A 23,462-nucleotide genomic window follows, 5' to 3' on the forward strand; every position below is an offset into this window, starting at 1 on the left:
AAAAAAACCTTGCTTATCATTTTCAGTAGTAACCCAACTACAGCCCTTCATCTGTAATGAATTATGGAGCAATTCCCCTAAATCATCTGTATGAAGTCAGCTATGACACTGCCAATTTTAAAAAATTTGCTAGTTTTGAGCTACAAATTGATTTTTTTATTGTGATAAATTAAAATCCAATAGTAGCCTACAAGACACTAAACATACAGAAGCCTACGTTTTTTCAGAATATTCTTTTTCTCTTTTCTACCACATCAGACTGCCATTGTGGCAGACGTGATAGCAATAGCCAATGATAAAAAAGAAGAAAGGACACTCTAAAGAGGTAAATAGCCTTTCCAAATAAACAATAAATGAGCCCTGTGGCTCAAAATATCCTTCTGGGAATCTGAAAATCATGGAAACACAAGTAAGGGGGAAAGCACTGTGGTAGACAGGGAAGGCAGTTAAAGGAGAAGAAAGCAAATGCAAGATCATCTAGGCTGTTCCCTATTTAAGGGCATATTTTTTTCCCTGTTGCACAAATGTGAACATCAGTCTCGAAACTTTATAAACTCTGAAGTTTAACATGGATATCAGAAGATCTGTGTGAGCAAAACCCAACCTTTTGCAACTCCTTTTGCTTCCTTCCCATTAAAAGAGCCAGGCTGAGCATTTGTACATTCCCAGTTTTTCCAGCTTATGAGATTTTCCGTATCGCTTCTAACCTGAAAAAGGGATCATCAGGGTCCTGCATCACCTAATAGCATTGTCCTTATTTTACCTTATAGGAGGCCTCATGTTACAGCAGTAATGCAGTTTTCTTTGGGTGTGACTTTTAAGACATTGACCTAAGACTACACAGATGATACTATTCACTACCAGAACAGGTGATATCTCTTAGTATTACACCAGGATAAGCCAAAGCCATATGGATGAGAAACAGTGCATCACCCTAAAGATCTGTCTCTTGTGCTGTTGAAAGCACCTGGTTATTATTTCTATTGCAGCTATATGGATGACCTGAATTGTTAGATGTTGAGATTGTACATGACCACCAGCAGGAATGGGAACAAGATGACAACTGTAGGCTGATGCAGCAGGGACAGGCTGGATGAGAGAGACTGTGAGAAAAATGAGTCAAGGCCATGAAAGTGTGGGACACAGAAATACCCAAGCTGGGGGAAAAGCTGCAGAGATGGCGGCTGTGAAAAAACAGAGGAGTTCATGCAGCCCTGCTTCAAAAGCTTGGCATGGAAAGAATGATTCTCCTGCTTTCAGAAAAGCACGTACAAAACTATGTCAAGAGCTCCCCACATCCCTCTGCCACAGTCCTGTTTCAAGAAGGACAATTCAATACTCCTGTCCATCTCTCAGGCAGCTTAGGGACAGACATCTGGAAGGTGGATTTAAAGGTTTCATTCTACGCCTCAGTGAGTGAGTGACAGGGTTACTATGAGGATGACAGGGTTATGTCAGATTTAGAGTATTGGGTGTCAAAGTTATGAAATGAAGGAGACTTATTCTCATGTCCCCGCCTCACTAGTTGCAGACAGGCGAGTGCGCAGGATGCTCTAGGAAAGGCAATCTGTGGCTAAGCCACACCTGTGTTTCTAAAGAATCCCCTTTTCTCTCTTTATTTTATGAAAAAACATCCTACGTTTGTGAAACAGTCAGAGACAAGCGCCACAGGACAGGTCTCCCTCTCTTCTTTTCTATTTATTTTCCCAAGAAATGGCTTTAGTCTCAGGAAAGAAGCTGTGCCCTCAGTGCAGAATGCGTGGCATGGCAGCAGGCTGCACGCTAAAAACGAAAATACTACCGTATCAGTGCATTATCCTCGGTTCTGTACACTGAATGAAACTGGTATTCTCTGGCCAAAAATCGGTGCGTCATCACATAGTTCGTGTCTTTTTATTAGAGGACTCAATCATGGCTGCACTGGCAGCCCTAATCCTGACATTTCCGATCTCCTGAGCACAGGCTGTAACCTCAGCAGTGTTCTCTTACATACTGCTTTTGTATGAATACTTTGCATACGCTGTACATAACATATTCCAAATGAGCTTTTCATTACTAACTACTTGTATTATGTATCAGTGAGCTCAATGACATTGATTTTCTAATAATATAAATTAACTGGCGAAGATAATTTCATCTATCATCAGTAGGGTTTTATTTCTGGCATCACGTTTAATAGTTCATCTTTCAAAAGATTAAATCAAGAGCTTTTTAAAATTCAAGGCAGAGCTTAAACTGCTGTAAAAATCTTCTTAATTAGGATTAAAACAGTTTGTGTGTTGTTGCTTTACATCTAAGTAGTATAATGTTTTGCTTCGGTTTCTTCTTTCAGAGCAATTTTTAAAAAATCAAACATGATATTGCTGTGGCAAAAATTGCGAAGGCATGGAAGTCTCCTGCATATTCCTCGACCAGACGCTACTGGACTCAACAGCAACCACAAACATTGCAATATCTTTCATCTCCAATTCCATACAATATATACTTTTTCTACCATTGATGATACAAGAGCTCTGATTCTTATGGTTACTCCATACTGGACAGAAGACAATCACTGCTGCTAATAGGAGTATATTGCATTATGGAGGTTACGACTGTGCTGACTGAAAATTATGGACCTGACAGGAATTCTTTAGGATTCCCCTGGACCTTCTTGAGGCAATCCCAGCTCCTTTTCTCTCTCACCTCATTCTTGGGGAAAACAAGCTTCACTCTCCTGGCCTTGTCTGCAGCTCCCTGTTCCAGCTTGTTTTCTTCCCCTCAGCTTCCCATGACACAAAGGTCCCAATCCAAGACAACCACAGCATCTAATCCCATTACCTTGCCATTACAAATTTTTACACTGAGGGTGGTGAAATACTGGCCCAGGTTGCCCGGAGAGGTGGTGGATGCTCCATCCCTGGAGACATCCCAGGCCAGGCTGGACGGGGCTCCGAGCAACCTGAGCTGAGCTCATGGCAGGGGTTGGACTGGATGACCTGGGAAGGTCCTTTCCAATGCAAACCATTCTATGACTGTACACTCTTAAAGGTCACCTGGTACTGCCAGGGAGTTTTAAGCAGCATCCAGAGGACTGGTGCACTGGTGTACTGGATGAGAAAACTCACATGGGTACAGACACTAGTCTGTACCACAGACTGCTAAAGCTTTCTGCAAACAGTAGTCTGGTATTGCCAAGAAACAATTTTTTTACCTGGCAGGAGGAAAACAAACCCCCTCTCATGTCTTTCAGACTTGGAGCTCCGAGTATTTATGCACATAAGGAGCATCCCTGTACTCAAGTAAGTGGTTCTGCAGAAGTATCCAGGACAAGGCTTTACAATAAACCACATCCCCATGCTACACTTTACACGTCAGTCAATGGCTTGCTCTGATATATGATAACCCTTTATCAAGCTTGTCAGATGCTTTATGTGTGCTTCCACTGGTGAGATATTACTGTCCAGCCAGGGAACGCTTTTGAAGAAACAACCATGAAAAGATTCAATTTTGCTCCATCACATGATTATTTTACTTACCCCTGTCTTTTCATCGAAGATTTTGATCCCCCCAAAGGAAACTGTTAAGAAGATTTTTTGTTTATGTTCTCCTTTCGAACGAGCTGCAGCAACAATCCCCTGTAGAAACAAAGAATAGTTTGGCTGGTTTCATTACTCTTCTAGGTGTCACAGCAGAGCACAAACATTTGCCTGTGGACAATTCACCACCTTTCTAAGAAAACTTAAGGGCTTTCTAGGAACAGCTGCCTCTCTTACTTCTGGCTTCCTCCTTTTTTTCAAGGTGCCACACATTATCCAGAGAGCATTTCAAACATGCTCCCACTTCCAACCCCTGCACCAGCTAATCCTCCATGAAACCTGTTTTCATGTAAGCTGAAGGTCATTTCTAGCACACTTTTTCCAGCTGTTAGTTGCTTTGTTTCTTCTTTTTATAAGGAAAACAAAAATAAGCAGTGGAAAAAAAATGTCGACAACTTTAGCTTACTTCATGGGCACACATACCTGGAATACGCAAAATCAAACTACACCTCTGCTGTAAAAAATTCATATTGTGGGTTAGTTTTTTGCATAATCTCAGGCCTTTACTTCTCAAGTGAACTTGCTGATACACATTTCATGCATTACTCCCCCACAGCATAACAGTAACTTCTGTTTCCACATTCTCAGGAACCTGCCCTGACAAATAACAATATACTAAGATCAAATATAATCCATTGCACTAGTAAATAAATAAAACCATTTAGCTTTCATCTGGTGCTCTGCAATTTCAGCATGTTTTAACAATCACTAACTTATGCTTTAAGACCTTCATGAGGTCAGTGTTCTCATTAGCAGACATGAAAATGAAAAAGAAAAAATTGAGTTATTTGTCAAAAGTCACCCCAAAACTTTATGCCTGGCCTTGAAACTCATGTTTTAGGGACCAGGTTTCCAGAGCCCATAACTTCATGCTTTGTTGCCTTACACACAAACATGAATGTCTAATGCTCCCTCGCCTTAATAGTTTTAGTCCTCTCACAACACTGTTCAGATCAATCTCGCCACTATGCAAACAGGTTATCAGGCATCTGGGAGCTGTGGAAATGGTAACACAGGAGGAGAGAGACAAAAAGGCTTGTGCAGCAGAACAGCGACAATGCTCCCAAATTGCTTCTAGGAACTATGAAATAATGAGAAATATCCAGTATACCTTAAAACAGATCAGAATATTGCGGCAGATGTAATAAATCAACAGTATACCTTTTAGAACAGATGAGTTTTTGCTTGTCATAAAACACTGGTAACTGATTTGTAAATTATCTACCAGATCTTGCTTTTAGATTGTTGAACCATAAGATGCATGTCACCCTTTGCTGTTTATTCATTAATAACTTATTCCTCCTGGTTCCTTAGGACTGGAACCCTGCTGGTTGGTAGTGTAAAAGATACTATTTAGGGATTTGTACTACTGAAAAAATTAGTAATGGGAAATCCATTAGCTCTCTTGACAGAGTGCTGGGAAGAGGACTGGAAGGAAAAACATGGTAAAAAGACTGGGGGTGGGTTATTCCTAGACCTACCTTGTAATCCCTACAATGAAGATGGGAAGCCCACGGTCAACACTGCACTTGAAGAAAAACACAATTATGCTTCCTATAGAAAACTCTTCTGCTCTTTGAGGGTTGTAAGAAAAGAATGAGCCAGAGGGATATCTAGCATGCTCCAGAAAGTCCACCAGGACTCTAAGTTTGCAGTCTACTAAAAAATCTGCTTTTGTCACTGCTCCATTTCCTTCCCAAAGTTCTGGCGATTTCTCTCTGTTTTCCCACGCTCTGTCCTCTTCAAGCACTGACTCCTGATTTTGTAACCCATCAACCCTGCCATTAGCGGTGCAAGACATTCCCCAAACAATGAGGACACCAGTTCCCTCTGTATCTGGCTCCCTACACCCCACAACATCACTCAACCCTTCCTACCAAGAGGAGATAGAGGTCAAAGGCAGGGCTGTAGCTGATTAGCACTGTCATAGAAAATGTTCTGATATATAATTTTTCTTCTCAATGCTTTACCTCTCCTTTTGCATAATAAAATTATTCAATTTGCAGATGCGTTGTTTGTAATTTGTGGACAAATTGCAGTGGTGTCAATCATGAATAACTACTGAACTCAGAGATAATGTATTAAAATTAAACTGGAATAAGCAATACCAGCCAGGAGTTCATGTAAAATTGACTGATTTCAATACATAATTAACCAGTGTGACTCAGTGTCATGAAAGGAGAACGAGTAAAAGTTCAAGCTGAAATTCACTTCCCTTGACTCCATAATATTAAACATTAAAAGTTTCACTGCACCTTGAGCTTCATCATGGAGTCTTGGCATAACTTGTCTCCTCGTGCGGCAGAAACCTCATCTATCCCAATCAGTTTTGCTTTGTATCGGACGCCGTCACCTTTAAACCTCTTTATTAAAGTGGCTTCACTGCGATCCTGACCTGAAAAGACATATGGGAAACAAGGAAATTTTCATGAGTGCAAAGGAAAATAAATGAATACATGCTTGTAATTAAGTGGCAAATTAGATCCGACTCCTACCTCAACATGGAATCATTTCAATAAAATTACAAGAAAAGTACTCATTCAATGAAACCTTTTGGCCTTACTACTTCAAATGAATTCACAGTGGAATTGTTGCCATACAAAATATTCTGCACGAAATTTGCACACAAATTAAGTTTACGGAAATAAGAGATAAGCCTGAATCAGACCTAATAGATCTGAAAACTTCTGATCTGTACAGCTTGTTTTAATCCTAATACGCTTGAGAATTCTTCATTTTGCAGACAAAACAGAAACATGGGACTATTTCCTTGCATACTGACTTATCTAACTGTATCAGCAATATTTACACTATTAATATTTGAATGATGAAAAAAGAAATAACGTCATTTGACTATAGAGTACTGCTGCTCTAAAGCACAAAAATATAGTCTCCATGTTCTATTCTTTCTGTTTATAAACATATACAGAAAAAACATAACTAGCCAAGTTGGCTCTCATGGGCTCACCCTGAGAAGCTTAAAAAATGGCACGAGATGTTTCTTAACAAAAAGCAACTGGGGATAAGATAGTACAGTACTGAAAAGGCCAATGCACATAAATTACAATGCTCAGACTAGCCTGAATCACACGACAATGACACTACAGCAATCCATGAAAGGGACAGTTTTGTCAGGAAGACTTTCTTCCCCGAGCATCTGCAGAAGAGTTTATTCTGTGTCTCAGCTGGAAGAAATATGTTAGTTAGGGAATCAGTCTTTCTAAAATTGATTAAAGAGATATTTTGCAGCTGTCTGTAGAATTTCTTGCTAGCATCTCAAAAAACAGCAGTGAACTGTAAATAATTGCAACCAAACAAGCAACCAAACAAACCACTTCCAGGGCACAAAGGAGCAAGTAGAAACGTGAGATGTTAGAGAATTTGAAGTTTCTCAGACACAACCGATTCCACCAGGAAACTTGCCTAAACGTGCGCTGACACTGCTAAAAATTATTTTATTACCACCTAGTAGCTCTACTCACAGATTTTGCCCCGTCCTACTATAGTAGCTATTGTAAAAAATGAACTAAGAGCCTGCTATAAATGAACTGAAGGTAAGAAAATAATATTAGACAACTATGTCTGAGAATTTTGGCCCTAATTTTCTCCAAAGGTCATTCTTTGAAAAGTCAGATTAAAGCACAGAAAAGAATAATAAAATCTGCTTCTGCATAGCTAGTTTTTGATAAGCAGAAGTACATATGCTTTGAGGGGAAAAGCTATTTTGTTTTACATTTCTAGTAAAAGCACTTCTTCAGCAGTCAACACTTGGGTCAACTTTGCTAGTGTTACACAACCATCAAGTGGATAATAAACCAGGTTCAAAACTATGGAACTGAGATTTTTACAATACCATTTACAGTAAAGATTAGAGAGCATATGGGACCAATAAAGAGTACTTGCAAATGAAGACACTCAGATTTTGTCCTCCTTCCTCCAAAGTACAGCAAGGTCCACACTGTGAACTAATGATGGACTAAATATATGTTAAAAAATACAGCTATTTTAAGCATATTGAGATCTTTGAGTGTGTTTGAGCACACAGATACTATTTCTTTCAATGAAAAATATCACCACAGATAAATGTTTTAATGCCTCATTTATAGCCCCTTAAAAATAAGATAGGTGATTAAGTGTTGCTGTGATAGTTCAGTAGCCATCCACCTGTTTCCCTTGATTCATTTTCACTCCTGCTCCCTCAGAAAGAATTAAACAGAGGGTTGAAACTTCATTGTTTTACATTATATTTTCTTTAAAAAAAAAGAAAATCTAAAGAGACAAAAATGACAAACCAGAAATATCAAGGGAAACATCAAGGCAGATGTTGGCACCATTGGCTACAATCAATGAAAAACCATTTTCCACTTTCAGCTCCAGAGTGGGGCAGGAGGGAGAACATCTGGAGAAAAAACAAAGTACAACGATAACAGTGAACTTTTCCATATGTCTTTTATACATACAATGATATCCTGTTGATTTGCAGTAAATAAAACCCAATTCCAACAGCTTTCCTGCCAACAATTTTCAACTTTACGTCGTCGTTAGAGCTGAAGGCAGCTGTTAGCTGATAGCATGAGCATGTATGCATTCAAGAGTGTTTCCTGGGTCCAAGTCATGACAGTGACCTTGCAGTCATCCATTATTTGAACATTTATACTTATTCCAACCTCTGATCTATTTTGCTGCGCCTAACTAAATCCCTGACATTAATAGCCCATTCAAACACAACTTATGGCTGTGTTTGCTTACGCACAACTCCCATGTCAATTATGACCCAGATTAAGTAGGATGAAGCGCTTTTGGGATAAATGACTGGGAAAAAAAAAATCATCAGCCTGAAAATGATGTAGATATTTTGAACTGTGGTGGAAACTACAAATTACTCAACGCTACAAATTCATCCGTAAAACCCTAGAGCACGTCCCATGGAAAAGCACAGAGAATGCACACACACACTGTCCTATGTTATAAATCAGCCATCTGCAACAGTCATCCTTTCTCAGCGTCTATCCACACCTCCCCCAGTCTATGCTCATACCATATTTCCAAATTTTAGTGCTGTAACCTGTACTGAAAAAATTTTTACCTGCTTGGAAATTTACCCTGTGACAACTGTCATCACGCTTGATTTTACAGACGCCACGACATTTATGTAGGGTGATACTTCATTTGCACACTGGACACTTAGAAGGCAGATTGTCCAGGTTCTCATAAACACCTCATCATTAAAACAAAAAAGCTGCTGTGTTTTTGTTGTTGTGGTTCTTGGTGTTGCTGTTTGTAGTTGTGTGGGGTTTTTTTTGTTTTGTTTTTGTTGGTTGTTTTGTTTTGTTTTTCCATGGTAGTTCTTGAACAAGATTTTTCTGAGTTTGAAACTGCTTGGTCCCAGCCTGTGGGAAGGAGGATTATCCTGGATATGGGGCTGCACTTACTGCTGGAGCTCCGTTTTATATGAATAATAAGAAGCTGCATCTTGGGGCTTTTGCTCTCAGCTTGCCTTCCTCAAACTACAAATAACATTTCAAGGGCAGCAAGGGGCACATTCAGAAACCAACTAAGAAGATTTTTATGGAAAACTGAAGCCTGAGGTCTGAAATCATTACCAGATCATAATCTACAGCAAAATTAGAAGCACGTATTTAATGACAGCCACTTCTTTCCACAACACATATTTCCTGAGATCGCATTTTAGGATGTCATGGCTACAGGGAACAGCACAGCTGCCAAAGTCACGCCGGGTGAGTGGCCGATGCCCATCTCAGTTGTCCACTGTACCCTGTGCAGGTAAGGATCTACCCAGCGTTCCTTGGCAAAGGACCAGCAACACTAGGTCATCCTGAAATGATTCCAAATTAAATTCTTGTATTAAACTTTTTTAACTTCAAGACCAACAGGTATTTCCTAACCATTTTCTTTAAAATGCTTTCCAAAATTGCTTTTCATAATCAAAGAAATATCCCAAGCATTTGTTCGCAACTCAACACAAGGATTTTACAATCCAAAATGGAACCAGGTTATCAACAAAACTAAAACTGAATTGATTCTCATGCCCCAAACTGAGAAAAAATGCAAAAGCTAATAAACCACTAACAAGATCATACAAATTCAATTTAGAAAGGTGATCACTTTTAATTAGAAAATGTGCCACTGTTGACACAGGCACAGAAGTGTTTTGTTTGCAGAACATACATTTATAATCCTTAGAAGCCCTTAAAATGTAAATGTAAGAATAATTATTTTACCTGCTTCTATAGATGTCACCGTTCACCTTTCAGCCACTGCTCCTGCCTACTAGGAAAACATGATCTTTGCCACTGAGTTGTGGCACTGTGCTTGGACTTCCACAGTTTTTTAGGAGAACAATAAATCCCTGGAGCTGGGGGATGCAATGTGCTCTGAGCACGCGTCTGAAGAAGAGAGAGGCTTATCATCACGATCAGCATTGAGGTATTTTATCCATCTCACTAAAGCCACAAGTTTTTTAACATGGTCAATCATTTTTATTTGAGGCAATGCACTTTTAATTGAGCTCAAGTTCTGTAAGCAAGCTAGAGACAGACCTGAACCCAAAAGCCCAAGTACTCAACCCAAATACCTCAAGTGAATTCAAGATGTGATTGATAAACAGGCCAAGAGGAACACAAGCTATTGTGGAAGATCCAGGTCAGAAAATCCCCAGTTGAGTGCCCAATACCAGCAGTTCTATGATTCTATGATTTCCAACTAGCAAACAACAGGACAAGAGGAAATGACCTCAAGCTGTGGCATGGGAGGTTTAGATTGGATATCAAGAAAAATTCTTCATGGAAAGCGTTGTCAGGTATTGGAATAGGCTGCCCAGGGCAGTGGTGGAGTCATCATTCCTGGAGGGGTTTAAAAGGCATTTAGATGAGGTTCTCAGGGACATGGTTTAGTGCTAGAGTTAGGTCAGGTTATGGTTGGACTTGATGATCCTGAGGGTCTCTTCCAACCGAAATAATTCTATGATGCTTCCCAGGCACTGTGTATTTTGATGAGTGATTCAAGAAGACTTATCCTCACTCTTGGTACAAGTCGACGATTACACTTGATTTCGGCTCTTAGCCCAACAGAGCGCCAAGCTAACATTGCATTAATATGCTAACACTTAAAGCAAATGCTGTTTATTTTCCCAGGGGATCTGTAAGTGAGCGTATTTCATAAATAGAGAAAGAAAATAAGCCAAAGCATCACTGCAATAAGCACACTGTTGCTTTTTCTGTGTGCTCTTGTAACACACTACACGTTCTTCACAGCACTCGCTAATCTAAACCAATAGCCCTGGAAATAGCTGTATCCTTTATTTAAATGTTTGAAGCCCTCAGGGCATAATCTGAATTTCTTGATTTTATGGCTGTAAAATATAATGATATTATCAGCAAAGTCAATAACATGCTCCTGGCAATCAATTTGCTGAAGAACGACACACAACTGTCTTGTGGTTTTTTTTTTTTTTCCTAACTAATAAACTGTCAAACTTGTATCCATTGCACATTCAAATTATAAACCTGAAATAACACCTCCTTGTATCTCACACGGCTGAAAAACAATCACATAAACACTTATAAACAGCCTACATCTTCATGGAGACAATTAGCATTTTTATAGCACTAATACAGAGGAAAAGACAAAATACTGTGGTGCAGAATGACCTCTAAGATGCCACACACACTGATGACTACTGAATTAATTGCTAAGTGAAAGATATTTTCCATTAGCTGTGTATATTTATGCCGCTATGTTCACATATATATGCATCCATAATTTTATGTATTTGCACATATACATACACACATGGTGCACAGCTTCATTTGCTATCAATTATCTAAGGAAAATTCATGGTAATTTTCATCAACTACAGAATTCCCTGGGCAGGGGGAGTGGAGGGTAAGTACATAAGCAGGTATAAAACAGAAAAAATACTCATACATAATCATATGTAGCTTTCAGTAGAGCAGCAACTAAACAGCAATTCAGGAAGGAATAATGAAAAGCTCAAACAGATTATTCTCCTTACAGCACATTTTTCTCAATGGCCTCACAGAACTGTAAGTCCGATGGAGACGGCTCAAAACTACCCATCATACAGAGGGACTGATCTTGGTACCAAGACCGCAGCCCCTTTGGAATGTAATTCTTCACAGACAGAAGAAAGTGCAGTGCTGAACCCTTATTCGGAATTATAAAACTAACCCCCCCAACACCAATTCCTAGATCCTCTCCTACCCTTTTCTGCCAGAGGAGGAAAACTTGGAGCTGCCAGGTCGTTTATTTGTCACTGACTTTGGCAGCACAACTGCCCAAATCCACTGTGAAACACCTGGAGACCTGATGCACAAAAATAAAATATTTTTCCTTTTTCAACATAACATTTTAGAAAAGAAAACACATCACATCTAGCAGTATATGTACACACAACATAAGTTCTGGTGTTATCACCAGCATTCTCTTCCTCTAATAATATTTATCAAATGAATTTCTTGCAATTAGCCATTCTAAACTGAGAGTTACTTAAGGGTTTCACTTCAAGATCTAGAACTCATCTCAAATGACCAGAGTACGCTCACAGCAAGACCTGCTCCTAACATCAATCACTGCTCTATTAAATGAAGATGTACTTTGAATTTCACACTTCGTCAATGAAGGTTAGTTCCCAGCAACTGCAAAAAAACTACTGATGTAATGAAATGCAATCTGTTTTGAGGGGATGGATTACAACCTGAAAAATCATGTTAAAATTTGATAAGGAATAAGTACTGCTTTTCTATATAGGATGCTATACAAAACTCTTGGTTACAGTATATGACAAATTGAATGTAGCTTCTAAAAACTCCTAAAAAATCTGCAAGATTTGTTCTGGAGTGCTTTTAGCTTATCCAGCTAGACAGAGCTTGCTGTAGGGTCAACAAGTCAACTCTGTTGGGGTCTCAAGTATTCACAAAGTGATATTGCCACAATACAAGTACATAACACCTCAAAAAAATCCCGCTTTTATACCTCCCCCTGCCACAAACCCCATGAGCTGCCCTTGCCCAGAAGTGCCATCGGGAGCCACATGAGCCTCCTGGCTCGAGGAACTAGAGGGAGAATCTCCCTCCCGTCCTACTGATACTTCCATCCTCTTGCTGCTTCTGCTCAGAAAAAGCTAAAATGCCCCATTTTGACATCAACGCAAACATTTGTCTTGAATGCAAAGACCAGAATATTTCTATGGAACTGGATAAACCGTTTAAAGAGGGGAAACAGAAACCACTCTGAAGGTTCAATGAACTTCTATTACGGTTAAATTTAAAAACATTACCTACAATTTTAAACACAGATAAGGGCTCTCCAGGAAAACTCAATCATCGTTCAGACTATCATCTCAGCGGCACTTCCCGATTGCTCAGCACTGCTATTCAGTCACCTCCAACTGAGATTTTATGGCTTCTGGCATTATTAGCCTGTGAATTACCGTCCTCGAAGACACCTACACATCCCCACTCTTAGAACCAAGTTTCCCAAGTAAATAAGATGTTCCCATACTATTTGCTGTCTTTGATCAGAGGTTTATGAGCAGAGATGTCACTCACAAGGTGACAACAATTGCACTTGCCAAGTTTTTACCTTAACACTTTGTACTCTACACGAGCTAATATAAAACAAGATGTACATCTGACTGTCTCCAAAGCAAAACAATAGTGTGCACTGCATTAAATTATTTCTTTATAATACAAGGAAATATGTGTGAGTATGTCATAAAAAGAACTCAATTTTTTACAGAGAAGGCCTCAGTATATAATAAAGTTTGATTAAAATTTTGGACAAATCTCAGTGCTGAAGAGTCCAGGGTAAGCACGCTGGCAGTGATTGAGCATATACGCTCCACGGGCAGATGACAAAGCACTCAGTTCTAGCCAGAAGGCTCACTGATCAATTTTATTTTCTTAGATGGTCTTTCAGATGACAGAATATGGGCACATCCTCAGACACAGAAATGACCAAAAGCTGAATGTAATTAAACTTCCTTTCAGCCTCTGTACCATATGAGTCTTCATAAATCCTTGAAAGCCATTTTTTAAGGTGCCTTTTAGAGGCTGGATGCAGAAGCAGCTAAAATCCCATATTGTGCACTGATTTAAATGGAAATAAGACACTTCAACAGAACTTTATTTTGGGGTACTGGCCTCATTCAGCAAGCCCTACAGAGCGACCAGAAGTTGAACAAGAAAAACTTCATGCTCCATTTTCTGCTGTTAGAGAGTAAGAATAAAAATCATGTTTTCTTGACAACTAGAGGGGAAGGGAGAACACAGGTATCTGTGAATTTTTTTTCTTTAAAAGACAGACGATACTTCAGCAACTTTGTTCACCTCATGTTTCAAAGCTGGAGTAAATGTCTAAATCAAGCAGACATCAAAATGTCAAGTAAGTAAAGCCCTGGGGAAAACAGGGTCATCAACCAGTTCATTCCTTGCCCGCTTGCCTGGATGTCAGTATGAAATCAGTTGCTTCTGAGACAAAGACTCTAAGAAAAGGTAATTGATTTTACAGTGATCCTTAATTGGCACTAATACGTGCACTGCATTTGGATGGGGCATGGTAAAAGCCCAGACATTCTGAAAACCAAGGGACCCGTTAGAGCTGCACTAACATGCCCAAGCAAAACAGCCCTAATGGAGCAGCCAGAAGACACCATCTACTGTCAAAAATCTTCATAAACAACTTCAAAACAGCGAGAAGAGGCCAGTCCAAATGGTGCCGCTGAACTACCCCAGAACGCGTCATTTCCAAACCAAAACCGAACTTCCTGGGGAAGAGGAAAATAAATTACGAATGTCCTTCCTTCCGAGCTCCACCATCGTACTGAGAAGCAACGTAAAGCAAGAGAAAAACGAGTTAAACACTAGGAAGATTTATCATCTAAAGACGAGCATCTAAATAATTTTGGTATGTGAACATGCAACAAGATTTGCAGAGTTGTTGAATTCTCTATAATCCTAGAAGAAGTAAAAGTACTCAGAATTTATTAAAAAAAACATATCACAAAACAAACCAAGCTGCTTTTATGTGTCTACCCATATCTGGCTTTCTGTATGAAGTTTTCAGGAATAATTTTAATTAGACTTTAACTAACCCAGCACCCAGACATGCACGTGCTTACACACAGCGCCCCAAAGTCATGTTGAGACACACAGATTCAGAATTTACACTTCAAAGCCTACAAATATATTCTGTTGATGAGTCTATCAAAGAGTTTATTTTTTGTTATGTGTAAAGAAAGCAAAAGGGTGGAGAATCAGATCACTTCATACAAATGCCAAATACTTGTGCTGCCCTAAGATAAATGTTAATTCTCCAGGACTATAAAAACAGCAAGTTAAGAAAAGGTTATGCTCTGCTGATTAACATTCCCAAATTTCTCACATGTTCAGTAAGAGAAAAATCATTCCATTCAAGATAACTAATTACAGACAGTGAAGTCCCCAAAGAAAAGAGCAAATAGCCCATAACAACTAACACAGGGGGACAAAACCATTCACTGATTTACACTTTACCCTCTCTTGTCAATACTGTGGTCCTACTGCACCAGTGCTAGGGGCACACACAGAAATGGGACTGTGCGGCACTCTGGATGAAATCATGGCCATGTATCAGGGCAACCCTGCTCCTTGAGCCATGAGCCACCCTCTTTGTCAATACAGAACTGTCATTTATTGAAGAGTCGCACCAGCGCTCGTTAAAACAGTTACAAAACCACGCAGTAGATTACAACAGGCTGTGAACAGCTGCAAAGTGCAAAGTCTGCTTGTTGTACTTCTGTTCTTTGACTGGTTTGGTTCAGCGTTGCAAATAGTCTCACCTAAATGACAGAACTTGGTCTTCCAGGGAAGAGAAGGTGAACATCAGCCCCAAATGCTCTTCCACTTGGCCTCCTCTGAAGCCCATGCCATCTACCTCCCATGTCACTTAACCCCAATAGGACTTAAGCCTTGATACCACTGAGCAAAGGCTCCAGCAGAAAAGTTGCATCACACACTGGGCTGTGACAGCAGAACCACAGTGCACCTTTCCTCGTACAGAATTAGCGGCACTGACAATTATGTCTGGGTTTACTCACAGTTCTGATGATATTGGTATAAAACACAGCTCTGGAATGTGCAGACCCATAAAGTTCTCTTTTAAGAAGCTGGTTCCAAGGTTGTGGCATTAGAGGCAGCAATGGACTCAGAAGGGACTTATCTACCTACCTTAGAAAGCTTATTCTCGCACAAAAAAAAAAGAATGAAAATGTCTTGTTAAAAATGCAACGCAAATAGATTTGTAGAAATTATGCTATGATCATGTTAATTCAATAAGAAAAGCACCTGCTATTTATTTTCCATGGGCAAACGGAAATACCAGCATTCACCACATGGCAGTCAATAAAATAACAAACCGCTATTTCCCCGCTGAAATTGTTCACGTTTTGCTATCCAATGTTTCAGGAAGAAAATTATTTTCATTTTGGCCTCCCACTGCCTCTGCAACATCAGAGAATGTCTCTCTCTGTTGGAAAAACAATAGGAGGCAAAGAGGAAAGCAGCTTTTTCCCTGAGACTTTGGGCTAGAAAACGCCATCAATTTCAAAATTACAACAGTGGCAAAGTGCTTCTTTCAATCTGGTCCTTTCATTTTTGCCTCCTGCTGCCGTTCCTATTGTCAAAGTGGCAGCAGGAGGCAGAAATGAAAAGACTACTGCCGGCAATCACCCTTGGGCACAGTGTTAATAAGAAGTGAAACACCCCTGTGCCATAATGAATTCCAGAGGTAGGAAATTGGGGTTTGCGCATCTCTCATGTGTGTAGTGCCACGGAGATCAACCCATCAGGATAACTCTTCTGCTTCTTGAACAGGAGCTGAAGTGTTTGGGGTAGTACTCCAAAAACTAAGAATGAAACAGAATTTTGTTAAAAAGGTAATAAAATCCAACAAAAACAAGCCAGCAAAACCCTCCAGATAACTCTGCTTCAAGTAAGAGGAAAGGAAATCAGTCAACTGGGAAAACTTGGGGTAGTTTTTTTAAGATATTGGGTAAATAGGTTGAGTTATAAGAGCACAAGGACCCAACTGCCTGCCAAGCTAAACTGGAATGTTCGAATCCAAAGAGCCTGTTGATACATGAGGGGAAAGAGGACAAAATAACACGAGTTTATTACAAGAGAGCAAAATCATAATCCTTCCTACAGAAGTTCTTTAAAAACAGAGAAAACAACTAGGAAGAGAAACAAGGAGTTAATGAAATTGAATATGATATTATTTTTCACTGCATGAATTAAAGAGCAGAGGGTTTTCCTCACTATCACTGAGGCAAAATAAAGTTACCTTTTTCCTATTAAAAATAAAAGCAGTGGTAATTCACAAATAAAAGCACTACTCTTTCTTGCGCTACACTTGAACAACAAAAATTTATGAAGCCTGAAAAATATACTCAGTGCGAAGAGCAGCTAAACTGTTTCATCACCTGTGTTTCTTAAAATAATAAAGGCAGGCAATTTAAAAAAAAAAAAAATCCATAGGAACTCAAAAGGAGGATAAGACTGTTCTATTCTGAGGTCAGAGTTCTTTATTGACTTGACCTGTACAAAATCCTTGTCATACTAACTTTATGGACATGTAGATAATATGAGTCTGCTGAAATCACCACAAGCATAAAGAACAGTTTCATGGGAAAAAATAGATTCTATTTGTATCATTAAAATATTACCAGTCTTTTAAAACATTATGATTCCTCTTGCGATTGTGCTTATCTTCTGGACAGTCAAGACCTATTTACTTGGTATAATACCCTAGTTATTTGCTGTCTGGTACCACCAAGCTTTTCTGGCTATTTCTCTACTTGTAACAAATAGTATTTTGTGAGACCATGTTGAAAACACTGATCAAACGATGGACAAGTCCTCCTTTGGACTGCACCCCCAATGCCTTCAATAACTTGCCTATAACTTATTCATTTATAAACAAAATTGACTGTGTCTAATCTCCGTGAAAAAAACCCAACAATCTAATAATTTAATGTCTGTATGCAGCTTAATGTATTATAAGATAGGGCATTGCTATGCCAGGTTACTATGCTATTAGCTGGGGGATTCTCAAGCATCTGTCATGCAAAGTAGGTCAATTTCTAGCCATATAATTCTGATTATGTCAAAATATTTATTCATGAGTTTCCTAATTCAACATACTTCAAATAAGTCATATTTATGTAAAAAAAATACATCTAAATTATGGTTGCTAACAACTGGGTTATCGCAGCTTCAAAGACTTTTGTAATCCAGAGATGTGGATAATTTTTTTCCCTTACAAAGTACTATGTAATCACAGAACTGTTTTTATTTCCTATCTGGCATTTTTTTTAGTCTACTTTCCTAAGGAAACAAGAGTAACACAGCCACATACTCCATGAGTATATAAGAGAATGTGCAAAGGAATGGAAGCCTCCATCTGCCATTCTCATGCCATTCTTCCCTGCAGTAACACTGGAACTTTTAGGCCTATTTCCATCAAGTGCCATCTATATTATGTATTTTTTACTTTACTGGTTGGGGCAAATAGGTGGCTGACTAGAGGAGCGAGGAAAGGCCATGCTGTGAGCTTGTCTTTTCTCAGGGCTTAGAGCAATGTCAAGACCCAAGAAGCCAGGCTTCCTAGGTTCCTCAACTCACAAAAGTCTTTCCATCAAAACTAAAAGACAAACAGGAGAAAACAGAGGTATACAATGACTTATGTCGTCCACATGCTCAGCAAGATCTTCCAGTGAGAGATTAGGAATGAGCCCGAGCTGCTGGGAACACTCCCGCAGTAACAGGGAGATGGAAAAGTTCATTATGCCACTCAGGCTATCTGTGACTAGCTGATCATATAAAGACGAGAACAAATAGCAAATTTGAGGTTTTCTGCACTATTGCTGGCAAAGAAAAGGTCTTCAAAGTAACCACCTGTAACTGCACTGTATCCTGCTTACCTGGGCATTTCCCCTTGTTTTTATCAGTAGCCACATGATGGATTCCACTTTCAACCAACCATAACCCTTTTAAATATCCTAAAAACTTAAGGCTTGGCAGAAGTAAAATCTTTTAACTTTCCTCTCCAGGTAAGTGCTGTGTAAGCCTATATTTCATCTTCTAATATGCTGCTAGGAGGTGAAAGTGAAAAACATATAATACTATTATTCCTAAGGCAAACAATTACGAGCCTAATTCTTCACTTTACTATGTTTTTTTCTATGCCATTCTAGCACCATACTGATAAGTTGAAATGAAGAGGCACTCATTAGAGCAATGGCCAGAGCAAGATGTGGAAAGGACAAAGGTCACATGCAGGTTCTCCTCCTACGTCATTTGGAATATCTTATACATGTCTATAATCTATAGGATTCTTGGCTTCCAGGACAGAGAGGAAGATTTACCACGATCCAGTACAGAAGTTGTCCCTGAACAGCGGAGAAGGACACACAATACTTAAACTCTTTTGATGATCTGTCACCTTTGTGTACTAACAAATAGTCAGGCTGCCTTGAAACAACCCAGAAAGAAAGGCTGCACTTCAAAAAAGTTCAGTCCTCAGAGACCTGCAAGAGCTGCACAAAGACCTGAGCACATTATGGCCACCACTCCCATATTTGCTCAAGGTACCACAGATGCTCACAGCTGTGTTCTGTCAATGACCTTTTTAATCAAAGAAAAGGCATTAACACTTTTAAATGCTTTCAATTACCAGTGTCCTAATATTAACTTTCTAAATGTTCTTCTACAGGGGTAATCAAACCATGATCTGTGTTCCCTTTGTCTGGCTGCTTCTCATGCTAAGATTTGAACGCTATGTTTTGTTTCATTTTAAATAGTCTTCCCTTGGACTGTTCTGGTGGAGTCGGCAGGCATTCAATATAACCTGATTGTTGATTATGACTGTAGCAGTTATTTAAGTACCTATTGGGCTGGTTTAAAAGAAACACGACAGTGGCTAACAGGACTAATCTGAAAAGTACCTTTTAAGAAAATTTATTTTAAAATGCAAAAGCCAGTTCTTTCTTCAGCCACATTCCTACATGCCATCAGAAAAATAAAATCTATTCGATATTAAAAACATAGATAGTGAGCCTGAAGCAGCAGATCAAAATGGGAATTCAGATGTTGAAAAAGTATTTTTAATGTATAGATTTTACAGTTAAAAGACTACTGTTCTACAAAAACCCCTTCACATTTTCTAAAATGTAACAGTATAAGACAAGGCAAGTTACAGCAGATGTTGCAAGATGAGGAAGACTTGATCCTTAGGATCATCTTTTGGCATGTAGCAGCTTAAAAATTACACAGAACTCATCATGCAAATGCTGACACAGCCTCTTGGCTGCTCCACACTGATTCGTCAACTCACCCCTCGCTTACACAAACTTAAAAGTTGTTTCCCTAAAACTTCAATATTTTCCTTATGAAAATGTGTGGGTTTGACTCGTTTCAGATTATCTGATTTCACCTTTTCACAATCTCAAAAAGGAGATGTTTTCAGCAATGAGAACCACCTCATCCAGCACTCGCAGAACGGGCCTTGGTTCTGAGGCCTGAGCTGACTTAACATCCACCTGAATAATGCCACTGGGAAGCTCAGCAAAGGAGTTAATAATAGTAGACAAAACAAGATTCATTTAATCAGCTAAGTATTTCTCTGACTACAACAAACAAAGAAACAGGATTGTACGACAATTTTGAGCGCTTGGTAAACTTCAGCAGTGCCTTGTAATGAAGCCTTGGCAAGAAATAAGTGAAATACAAAGATTTTTCATATTGAGGCTGTGTAAACAGTTTCCACTTTTAGAAATGTATCCTAGCAACTCATAGAAATGGTTTTAAAAGACAGCTGGACAAAAACATAATTTGGAATAAAAACACATGTAATTGCTAAACCATCAAGTCTGGTAGTCCCAAACTGGTCTTGCAGCCACATCTCAACTACAATTCAAAATGTTGAGAAAAGAAACACCAGGACAAACATGTTTTTAAAGTAACATCTGCAGGAAAGAACATTAAAAAGCGCATCAGTGGAAATAATTCCGAATTTTGTATTCTTTCCTTACTGATAGAGAAAATCTTTCTGGCTTCCAGTAGAAAAGCCTGCTGGACCTATGCCTCATGTTTTATATTTGCATGTTGCTAGAGAGAGGAACGAGATGCACAACGGAATTTTATTTATCAGGTGTTCACTCAATTCCACTGCAAATCAATTTTTTTTTATTTATTTCATTTTTCGGTAGAAAACTCAAGTGGCTTATATAATAATGCACAGACCTTGATTAAATGTCTAATCCATAATTCAATAGAGAGATCCTGCTGACATCACCAGCAATGAAAAAAGGTTCATAAAATCTATCATGAACACAAAAGAAGCCTAAACTATATTTCAGGCTTAGTATTCAGACTACAATTGCATAAGCGTTATTGGCAATGGCAATAAACCATGTTTATACATTACAGGTTACCTTATAAAATCTCTCAAGAAGCTGAAACATGAGGGAAGAGCATCCTGCTCCCAAGATGCAAACAGCGAATGTTCCTCAAAACTTACTCAGTTTTACTGTGGAGGACTATTCTGTTTTCCAATGACTGCTTACATGGAAACTACAGTACATGGCATATACAGAACTGTCAGGCTTTAAATTCAGATACTGTTGGGTAATTAGCTCAGTCACAAATCTTCACAACCACACTCAAAGGGGCTGTAAATGGCAGCAGATACCAGAAGTGGGTCACAGCCTGGGTCCCCCTTTGGTGTTCAAGGACTGAGCAAGGGATTCTTGGAAGAGAATGGGGCTTTTTTAGGGGGTGAGGTTGTTTTTCGAGCCAACACCATAAATTCCCCTGGGTAACTTAGCTATCAATTAAAAGTATATTATATTGAACATCTAATGGGCGACTTTTTTTTTATCTAGCATAGATACATATAACCTCCTCAAAATTTAGATTTAACAGTTTGCCAGAGGATATTTTTCCACAGGAAACATTGGTTAATTTTCAGTCTCGCAGGCATCCTGCATATTCTAAGAGAGGCTCAACTAATTCATTGATTTTTCATTTCTCCAAAGGTCAGGTTTTAATAATTCTGTTATGAAGTCTGTCAAGAGATACATTACCAAACTGGTAGTACACAAATTGCACATTTAATTTTGTTTCACTTGATAAAATTCCTGTCCTTTATTCTATATTCTGCAAGTTGCATACAAGGGGCCAAATCCAGAAATCTGTTTTTGATTCATAGAAAAGGAGTCATGACCTGAGACAGGCAGCAAGCTCCAGCTTCATCAAATCCACCTTTCTAGTGACACAAAGTAAATAATTTCGCTGAGAGCGCATTTCACACCTCTCTATTAATAACCACAATTCACCAAAGGATCCCCCGTCCTGGACAGGGCATTATCTCAAGCAGAACCTCCATACCACAGCACCGACTACTAAGTACCAAACAAAATATAACAGAAATGACCCTTTGGAGATCCACTGCTTACAGATGGACACTAAGGCGATCAGCACCCTGTGTGGAACCTGTCAATAGAGCTCCTTAAGTCTGGTGGGAACCAGTGGCTTGGTTGGAAAACCAGATAGTGGTACCACTCTGGAACACCCTCCAGACCCCAAGGACACTTGTGTCAGAAGGGACAACTTCACATATCAGTGGCCTCTGATATATTTTTCAATTCACTGACCTTGCCCACCTGCTTCTTCAACTTAAGCATCCGACACAAACCTATTGTCCAAACTCTATTGTTGCAAGGAGTCCCAGGCAACATGCAGCTTCTGCTCAAAGGAACACTGAGCATTTGCTCACTTAGGTTGGTGAAACTGAACTTTCAGACATCTTTCCAAAGCAGTGACTGAAGAATGAGAGCCCACCACCACACATATAAATTTATTTTTCCCTCTCTGTGTCCTGTTTTACATTATCACCATTGAATTGTATCTGCTGTTTTATTGCCCAGTTATTCAATATCATCATACCTTTCAATGCTTCACTGCTATCTTTCATTTCTACTGCTTTGGACAGTATTTTCCTGCTAGCAAACACCACTGCCTCTCTATCTGCTCCTTCCTGCCTCATGTCTCTGGATCAGGGTGATTGACACCAGTCCTCTAGCAATACAAATAAATATGATCATTTTATTAGCACTGCCACTCTTTCTCAATTCATTTATTACTTTTGAACTTTAACACTTTTGGACTCATGCCGGTTCTCAAGAAAAGGGAAAAAAAAATCAGATGAAGGCTAAACTGAAATTCAAATGAAGAGCAGCACACCTAACACTACATTTGGATTTATTTTGAAAAAATCTTAAGATCTTTTATTCTAAATAGAGTTACTGACCTAGAAACATATATTCATGTCTGGAAATAAATCAAAATTCCTCCTACATTAATCTAATTGCACCACTGGAAGCTAAGTAGTCCCTTAAGTAATTTAAGTTTCCTTATTTGAGGTGGAAAAAAAAAATCAGACCCTCCCCATCACTGGGAGTGTGCTTTGCAGAACAAACCAGTTATGATTTATTTTTCTTTTTGCAGCAGTAAAGGCGTTTTCCCTTAAAACATGATTAGGTGTGCACAGATAGCCTGGGTGCTAGCGCACATTTCATTAGAGAGTAAATAACTTAAAAGTATATAAAATAGCCTAGGTTTGTTTTCCGGGGATTTTTTTACTGTCACCGTGATAAAACTCCCCCAAAAATATGCTGATTTCTGAAATATAGTAAGCTTAGAAACTAGGCACTTTTTTTAGAGGTAGCTGTAATGAAAAAAAGTGGAAACTTTAAAGAATTAATGATCCTGCTGGGATTCTGACCTCCTACTCCTGTAATCATGA

The 23,462-nt window shown here is 39.1% G+C and overlaps 1 protein-coding gene across 4 annotated transcripts in view; it reads right to left on the reverse strand.

Moving 5' to 3' along the window:
* Positions 1–23,462, reverse strand: part of DAB1 (DAB adaptor protein 1) — a gene marked incomplete at both ends in the record, with an annotated part of 111,120 nt that overhangs the window by 53,545 nt on the left and 34,113 nt on the right. For all 4 annotated transcript variants that reach the window (XM_080348392.1, XM_080348393.1, XM_080348395.1 and 1 more), the window contains 2 exons: positions 3,519–3,617; positions 5,834–5,973. In XM_080348392.1, the coding sequence (XP_080204518.1) occupies positions 3,519–3,617; positions 5,834–5,973 (239 nt within the window). The remainder of the gene's footprint in view (positions 1–3,518; positions 3,618–5,833; positions 5,974–23,462) is intronic.

The sequence above is a fragment of the Nesoenas mayeri genome (assembly GCF_963082525.1).
Source record: "Nesoenas mayeri genome assembly, chromosome: 8".
NCBI lineage: Eukaryota > Metazoa > Chordata > Aves > Columbiformes > Columbidae > Nesoenas > Nesoenas mayeri.